At 45.4% G+C, this 8,738-nt stretch overlaps 1 protein-coding gene across 6 annotated transcripts in view; it reads right to left on the bottom strand.

Annotated features, from left to right (window-relative positions):
* Positions 1-844: 844 nt before the first annotated feature.
* The window catches only part of GRM1 (glutamate metabotropic receptor 1), a 381,899-nt gene continuing 374,005 nt past the window's right edge, over positions 845-8,738 (bottom strand). For 3 of the 6 annotated variants that reach the window (XM_073219717.1, XM_073219716.1, XM_073219718.1), the window contains one exon: positions 845-1,854. In XM_073219717.1, the coding sequence (XP_073075818.1) occupies positions 939-1,854 (916 nt within the window). In that variant the 3' untranslated portion in view covers positions 845-938. Of the gene's footprint in view, positions 1,855-8,607; positions 8,693-8,738 lie in introns of all 6 variants that reach the window. The other 3 variants (XM_073219721.1, XM_073219720.1, XM_073219719.1) reach the window with 3 other exon arrangements.

The following is an 8,738-nucleotide window of genomic DNA, read 5'->3' as shown; positions in this document are numbered from 1 at the left end:
GTTTGTTCTCGTTACTGAAGGGCGGCGCAGAGCCCCTTGGCGCACACACAAGTTAATCCGCTGGGCGTCTTCTGCCACTCGCAAGACGATCTCTTCTTCTGGCCTTTTTTCCCCAAAGGACCAGTAAGCGAGTGTCAAATCCGGGAAGCCTATGGTGCTGATTTCATTCAAAGCCCCACGCCGCCGCAGTGCCCTGCTTCTCATTCCTTGCTCCCTGAGCCCTCCTGGTGAAGCACGTCTGTGCGATTATTAGGCTCTTCCTTTTTTCCGAGATGGAGGGAAATCACAGGGCAGCAGGCGCCCCATGCCTGTTCTCCGGTGCACTGGGTCGGGTGCGATGGGTGAAGCGAGGCCCGTTGCCGGGTCTCCGGAAGACCGGGAGCCTGTGGACGCAGGAGGGAGAGGGGCTCGAGAGAAAGGCGCTGCCATCCCACCGTGGGCTCTCTGGGCGGTGCCACGCCTGCCCCCCGCCCACCCAGCGGCGCTGTCTGGCCCCAGCCGGCTCACTGAGATATCCCACTAGGTCACTAGGAGGCGAGCGGATGCCTCCCCGCTCTGGTCCACACGTGCTGTCCCTTTTCACACTGGCCAAGTGTGTGTGGGCGTGTATACCTATTAGCAATTGTCCGAAAGAGATGATTTTTGTTGATTTTAGTTTTTTATTTTTGCAATACAAGTTACCTACTGTACGGGATTGTGCTTTGTCTGAATTCCCTTTCTTACCAGAGAAGGCTTTTGAGTCATTCAAGAATGGGGGTCCTCGCCGGGACCCGGCGTGCCCGCAGAGCGCAGTCCCTCCGGGCCCGCGCCGGCGGCAGCCCGCCCCTGCTCCCCGCGCCTCGCCCTCCGCCCGCAGGCCCCTGCCCCCGCCCTCCGCACGCCCCGCCGGCGCTCCGGCGCCCCGGCGGCCCCTGCTGTTCCCTGCGGACCCCGCCTCCCTACAGGGTGGAGGAGCTTTGCTTGTAGTCCCTCAGGATGACGGAGGCGTAGGTGACGTCGGGCGGGGTGCAGAGCACTGACTCGGACACGGGGGAGCTGGGCACCGAGCTGCCCGAGGCCACCGAGTCGCGGAAGGGCGACGGCGGCGTCAGCGCGGGCGAGTCCTCTGGGGTCGGTTTGCTGGCCGCCGGCAGGTCCTCCTCTTCCTCCTCCAGCTCGTCTTCCTCCGTGTGGCCCTCCTGCTCGTACAGGTACTCCTGCAGCAGCTTGAACCTCTCGCTGTCGTGCTCGTCCTCCGCTGGGGAGGAGGCGGGCTCCTCCCCGAAGGTGCTCAGCTGCAGCGGGAGCATCTGCAGGTGCTGCGGGGGCGCCGGGGGCGAGTACAGGGACCGCAGCCCGCTCCCCGGACCCCCGGGGACGGCGAGCACCGCGCTGAAATCCGGGATCCCGGGACCGAAGTTGGCGACCACGCTCTGCAGCTGGTCCAGCAGGGATTCCGCCGGTTGCGGCGGCGGCGGCAACTGCTGGAGGGGAGGGGGCAAGCCCTTGGGGGTAGCCGGGCCGGCCAGGAAGAGGGGGGTCTCCTCTGCGGTCAGGTGGGGCGACAGGGGCGGGCTGCTGGCCGCGGTGGGCACGCGTCGGTGCACCACCATGGAAGGACTGCCGGGAGGGCTGAAGCCCACCGGCTGGGCATCCTCCTCCTCCACGTTGTAAAGGGTCTTGGTGCTGGTATCTGAGAAGGTCAGGCTCTTGCCGGAGCCTTGGTAACTTTTAGTGAGGGGCTTGATGACGGCTGTTTGGTTGCAGGCCGTCTCATTGGTCTTCACATGCACAGAGAGGCGGTGCCACATATGCTGTCCCTTGGGCACCTGTCTTCCACCTGGTTCAGACCATGACACAGACTTGCCATTAGAACTATGAATAAAATAGAGATGGATTTATTTGCAGATATATCATGCACATGGGATAAAATACATATATGTACATAAATCATATGCAAGCCCAGCTAAGTGCAATTCGACTCCCTCCTCAACGGTATACCTGTCCTCCACACCTCCAACCTCCTCCCCTTAGGACAGATCAAACACCAAAAGCGGCAGTGACCACAGGCTGCCTCTGAAGCTGCAGCCAGTGATTCCATCCACCCCCGGACAAGGCAGGAAAGTTTTGGCCCTGAGAAGAGTTGTGGGGGAGAAAAGCCAGCCTGTTGTAGAAGCAGCTATTTTCATTGAGGTCTAAGATTTCACAAAGTTATCACACACACACACACACACACACACACACACACACACACACACACACACACACACATCTAAGGCAATGTTAAAATTGTTGCTCAATGCAAGCCTTCAAAAGATGCCAAAATAAAAGCTGAATTACATGTGGACAATACAACATGACCATAGCTCTTGCCTCCCCTTCTTCTTAGTCCCTGGAACAAAGTAAAGCCCACAAATAAAGCTACTGTCATTGTCCTGTGGGACAATCCTCTCAGTTGCCCTTTCTGATATGCAGGTATTTCTTGTTACCAGAGCAGCCTGCTCATACACATGGCACCTGTACAGAAGAGAAAACACGCAGATGACAGGAAAACCCAGACCTCTGTTCCGCTTAAGTGTTTCATACCCTTTGAATTTCTTTTCATTTCAAAGCATTATTCCTGACACCTAATGTGGGTCACAATTCACATAATGGCTCTGATTCACACCAGCTGGTTTGGGATTACCACATTGCAAACTTTTAACTAGGTGTGTCTGGAAAAGAGATGGAACAGGAAGCCCAGCAGAATATAGATGCCCAGATCCTACTTTAGTCTCCAGCATAGTTTGATGCAAATGAGACAAAATTAGTATTCAGACAAAGCAGAAGTTACTGAGACAGAGATCCCTCCCTGGCCTTTTACTCATTGAGCCTTGGTGAAAAACAGCCTTAGGGTGTCAGCAGCCCTCTAGCATCACCAACTTTGACCTTCATGGACCCTCTTAAAACCAACCAAAGAGAATAGAAGAAAAAATGAAATGTACTGTGTGCAAAGGCTATAGATTCTATTCTGTATATTGTAATACCTCTGGTCTTTTGGACTCTTTGCTTATTTTCTGTATAACTTTTAGCAGATGGTGGTACCTTACCATAGCAGACTATTAATAACAACAGTGTTAATACTTAAATCGAAAATTTTTTCTTCTGCTTTTTCAGGCATTTGCATTTTTGCTGTATCCATGAAAACAACAGAGAAAGTAGCACAATAATAACACATTTGTGACATTAAAAGGCACAGGGAAAATTAACATATTTTTCTTAGGTGGATTTGTGAAACATACTATTCTATATCATAGATTTTTTGTTTGGAAAAATGTAGGAAATGATGAAAAATTAGTAGAATGGTTATTTAATCACTTTGAAAATACAAGAATGAGTACTTCAAAAATTATATGTGAGTGTCCTATTTATGATGAGGATGTTTTCACATTTCATATTTTATAACCTTGAAAAGTGAGTGAGTCAAATAAGTACAAATAAATTCCTATAACTATGATAGAAAATTCTGGATATAAATGTTCTAAAAGAGACAGAACAGCTACAATTTTTATCTCATTATTTTAGAAAAGGGTAGTTCCTCCATATGTCTGAAAATGTATGCTGTGTTTTTAATCATTTAAGAAAAATATCTTCCAAATACTATGTCAAAATTAATATTTCTCTTAAACATATGTTTAATATATTTCCTGAGAATGTCTAAGTGCTTATAAATGCAAAATTACTGACTTACCAGCTTCTACAATCTTGTTAGAATAACTGACTTTCTCCCGAGTTGAGCAAAGTAAAGATCAGGACAGTGGTGTTCCTGGCCAGAACAGGCAGTCAACTGACCAGCCAAAGGCAAGACCAGGACCCACGATTCCTCTTCTGAGTTGGAAACTCTAGGTAAGCTCACCTGCCATTTCTATCTTTCTCAATTTCCTCCAAGCCCCATTCTACTGGCACTGTTTCTCTCTTTATGCATTCAATATGCCTCTTCCAGAAAGTATAAAACCACCTGTTTACCTCTTGCCTTGCTTAAATATGCTGCACTCGACTTCCAATCACTGTGATTTGCATCATTTCCAATTGCAGAGGAAATACTTCCTCCTCCAAATGCCTGCCTCTCAACACTCATTAAGAAAATCATTAAGCTGAAAGATTGTCTTGTATCTTCATCTGGTTATGTGTATATGTGTTTTAAAAAACAAGTCTCTTGAGAGCTAGTGCGCACCTAATTTAACCCAACAAAACACTGTCCTCATCTCCATAAATACTAGCAAAAAATAACATGCTTGTATTCCTGGGACTTACTTCACTAATTCATTCACATGGGCTGTTTTCTTCAATGCTCAGGGGTTCTATATGGGCCTCTTTTTGAATTATGTGCTTCCACATATTAAAGGTAAACTGGATTAGTTATTTCTAACCTGTAGACAGCTTGAATGACCCATGAATCCACACACGCATTAAGCATTATTTTTAGACTGAATCAATATTGTGCCTTGGTAGATTAGTCACTGCTATGTTTAAATGCATGTAGTTGCTGTTATGATAAAGTCTGCTTTCATAAAATGGTTGATAAAGTGGAACTAAATTCTGAGAAAGTTTTCTGTGTATGTGTGTTTTTTGTTTACAAGTGGCCACCCATAGGGGTGCAATTACTACCAAAGATTCAGGTGAAGGTTTAATAACATTTTGGTGTGAAAAAGGATTATCCTATTTGAAAATGTTGGGAACTCATTGCTATGATATTAAGAAGAGAAACACATGGAAAATGTGGGGCAGCAAAAAGGAATAAATGCATTATAAAAATGGAATATTGCTATAAAATCAGACTTTTTTGTAGTCCTAGATAACATAATATGCTGTGTTTCAGCTACCAGCTTCTTCCTTGGATTATTTGATGTTACTCAGTTTCCTAATCTAAGAAAAGCAACCTGGTCTAGAAACATCACAGAATTACCACAAAGCACCCCATTCTTCTTGCTCTAATTTCAAAATATAGGCTTAAAACAATCTCGTATTTGAAGATCCAGTGCAGGAGCACCGGGCGTAATTACCTTGGGTGGTTCAGTGTATTTATTTATATTGAAATTATTGGAGGAAATCATTGTCAGGCCTAAGAGAAGCTGGAGACATAGAGGCCGATGTACACTGACAAGAGTACCGAGCTGAGCAGGTCTAGGGCTGTCATCCCAGCTACAAAAGGCTTGAGATCTTGCTTTGGTTTTCCTTTCATTAGATAAATATCACAATCCCCCCAAACAGAAACCCAATATTTACAGCCCTTTAGAGAAGAGCTGGAAGTGGGTGGTATAAACAGATTAGTATATCTTCAGCATTCGGAGTGATCCTGTCTGTTTTACTTGTTTCAGTAAGTACTAGTTACATTTGCACAGTATGCTGCTCTCTGCACCACAGAGGTCTGAAATGGGAGTTGCAGTGGGTGGGGGCTCGAGATAAGGAGGGAAGCACCCCGCACAAGCTGCCTGAGGAGGAAGCTTACACAACACCTGTCTCCCTTATGTCCAATTCAAGTCTTTGCCACCAGGCTTAATAGCTTCACAACAGACGTAAGGACAGTATCCAGAGATCCCACAGACAAGGCAAGGCCTTCACACAGGGAGGGAAGACTCATTCCTTGGAACCTGAGGAGGTTAACATTTGTTTACCCTGAAAATGAAAATGGAAACAGGAAATGCCATTGAGTCACAGCATGCAGAGATGTTTCACCTAGTTAAGAAATCAAAGCCATAGGCTTGCAGGCAGTACCACGGCAACCCTGCAGCTATAGTGGAGACACAGGCTTTCAAGGGAAGTGTGGCACTGCTTTCCAGAGACACTCCGAAAGGAACACCCGAGATGCTCCATCCAAATAGCTCCCCTCCACCGGCTTGAAGCGAGCTGGGGTGAATGCAGTTTGAGTAGTGATTCCTGTAGAATCTCAGGCATAGGAACCATTTGAAATACGTGAGTCAGACTCCTGTTTTCTTAGGCAACCCCAAGTTAGGCTTCAATATAAAGGACTCTGGCTGACTCCACTGTCACTTCTTGAGAGCTTTCCAGAGAAATATGCATATTCAGTATATATTCTCTGGGAGCCTATCTGAACATAATTAAAATTTCTCACCTTGTTGACTCACCACTCATTGTAAGGTAGAGAATCTCTGAATGTGTTACTGAAGACAAATGCTTTTTGCTTTCATGAGAACTTGGTAGTTTCTGCTGATGTCCAATCTTAAATAGCATTGTGCATTTTATCTAGCTAGGCAGAAAACCATTTGGCTTGCTGAAATTTACAATAGTACAAAGTCTAAATATACAGCCCTCCTTTGAGAATCTTTAGATCAATCTCATTCTTATATCCTAAAACTACATGATACATGATAAAACACAAAACAAAGGAAATCAATCTGCCTTTATTAAGCCTTGTGCTTTCCTTGATGAATTAATAAAGAAAAAGACAGTTACAAATGAAATTACCTCATCAAAGCCAATAAAGTAAGGAAGGCCCCGTAACCCTTTGTCTGGGATAGGGCCTACTGTCTGGAGAAAATCAACAAATCTATTTTAAACTAAAAAGTAGAATTCTGTACTAAATAAGTACATTTTAAATGACCTTTAGTCCAACCTGATCATGAATACTGTCTGATGAAAGAACCTCTTAAGCCAAAGTTTATTTAAGACATATTGATGCAGGGGCACTGTTTTAGCAAAGGTACAACAGGTGTAAGTAATTCTATTCCTCCCGGAAGTACAGAGGAGCCTAGAGTCTGTTCCCTTTGAAGGAACTTCAGGCAAGCAATATCATTCCTTCTATGCTTCATGCTATCAGACCTATCATTTTAATAGTAAGTCATTTGATTCTCTTCAGCTCTACCTGAAATCTTCACAATATACCCTGGAAATGTAGGGCGGTCGCACTGCTCTGTTGGGATTATTCCTCAGAGGCAGGATATATCTAGGCAGACCATAATGGTCCAGTAAGCAGCTTTATTTTCATCCCTAGTCCCTTTGCCTTGATTGTTCATAAAAGCCGTGGGAACTGAAATCACAGAAAGAACATACAATTTTTTTTAAAGGACCAACCAAGGCTAAAAATAGCCAGTCTTAACCTATGGTGCACAGCTTTAAGCTACCAATTTCTTCCTGATCCTTTACAGTATTCAGAAAGAAAACCTGACTAGCTCTTACTTTGAAAGTTCTTATCAACCAACCTTTTATCTTTGGTGAGTGTTGCATTCCTTTTTGCCCCCTTCCAGACATGCACCCACTTTCAGCCTTTGCTTTTGCTTTTACACACTCACCTTTAAGTCATGAAATGTTAGGGGACTCTCCTCCCTCTGTACCTGCTGTCGTGACAGGACAAGTACATCTACTATTCCCATCCATCCCTTTTGACAGGCAGCCTGCAGCTGTCATAATCAGGACTTCCTTGCTGTGTCCTTGGTCAGACTCAACCCATATGCTGCAAGAAACACTCAATGCCTTTTGACTTGGGAGAATTACAGAGAATGCATACAAGATTACACAGGCTTTGATCTAGAGGTGCACAGGCCTCCCAGCCACCACCTGAAATGTACTGGCAGGGCCACTGTGTTTTTACCTCAAAGAATCAGTAGTATTTGGTTGTGACCACATGCTTTCTTTTGGGGTTTTTTAAGGGACTATCAGAACACATCTTCTCAATGCACTCCACTGAATGAAGGAAAGAGACACTACAGCCCCATTCCCTGGCCTCCATGGACAAGTTCAGTAGCAAACATTTGAACAAATTGGGTTCTTCTCATCTAAAGAACTAGTCAAGCCACAGACACCTTAACAGTGGGCTCCCTCCTGCTGCAGGAATGTGTACCTTTGACTCTCCCAGGGGTTTGAAGGGCTGTAAAGGAACAGCTAAAAATGAGCACAGACTCCATGCACAATGAATTGAACATGGTCTATGTTCTTTTGTTAACTTAAAGAGACACTGTCAAGATCTAAAGGTCAAACACTGGACCAAACATGCACCCTTTTTATCAGATGGGAGAATCTGATAAAAGCACTCAGAATTGTGGGAAAATAATTCCTTTTCCTTTGTGTAAGGAACTCACAAAACGTTTTGCTCACTTTTTGTGGGACTCACAAAACTTGTGTTTTGTGCTCCCCGGAGTGTGAGAGACACCCAGCAGAGGCTGGTGATGGCACCCACCCCACAAAGTGACATTGTGGGTCTCTGCCATCAGTTCAAGTTATGGCTCTTACTTTAATGCAGACGGGATCACTTCAAACATTTGCACAACAGCAAAAAGGCAAAGAAAAGAAAAGAAAGAGCTCTGTTTGCCAAGGAAAAGCTGACAAATTTGTGAAGGGGGAAAATTCACTTTCGAGCTTGTGAGTGGGAGTCACAAACAAAAGTGAATCTCCAGAATCGGAAGACGTATTGCATCTCACATTGAAACTTAAAAAAGCAAAAGACTAGCAACTTGACAGTGCCCTTTTAAGAACGATGGACAATCAAATTAAGGCAGTCGTGCAAACCATGGCACGTAATGGTTCCTCATTCTTCATGGCATGCACCACAGCTCTTTCCATGTTAGAAAGTGGAAAAACCCAGGAGAGAGAAAGCAAGGGGCAAACCACTGTTTTCCATGCAGCTTCTCTTACACATTCACTGCAGTGTGGGAGTTTTCAAAGCTGCACATGTGCCGACGGACAGTGGCTGGTGGGCGAGAATTCTGGCTGCCTCTTCCTGAAGATTGAAAAGAAAAAGACACCCAGTGAGTGAGTGGTTATAT

Source organism: Manis javanica, chromosome 13 (assembly GCF_040802235.1).
Source record: "Manis javanica isolate MJ-LG chromosome 13, MJ_LKY, whole genome shotgun sequence".
In the NCBI taxonomy this organism is placed as follows: domain Eukaryota; kingdom Metazoa; phylum Chordata; class Mammalia; order Pholidota; family Manidae; genus Manis; species Manis javanica.
The sequence above is the reverse complement of the archived record's forward strand: the minus strand, read 5'-3'. Positions and strand labels throughout refer to the sequence as shown.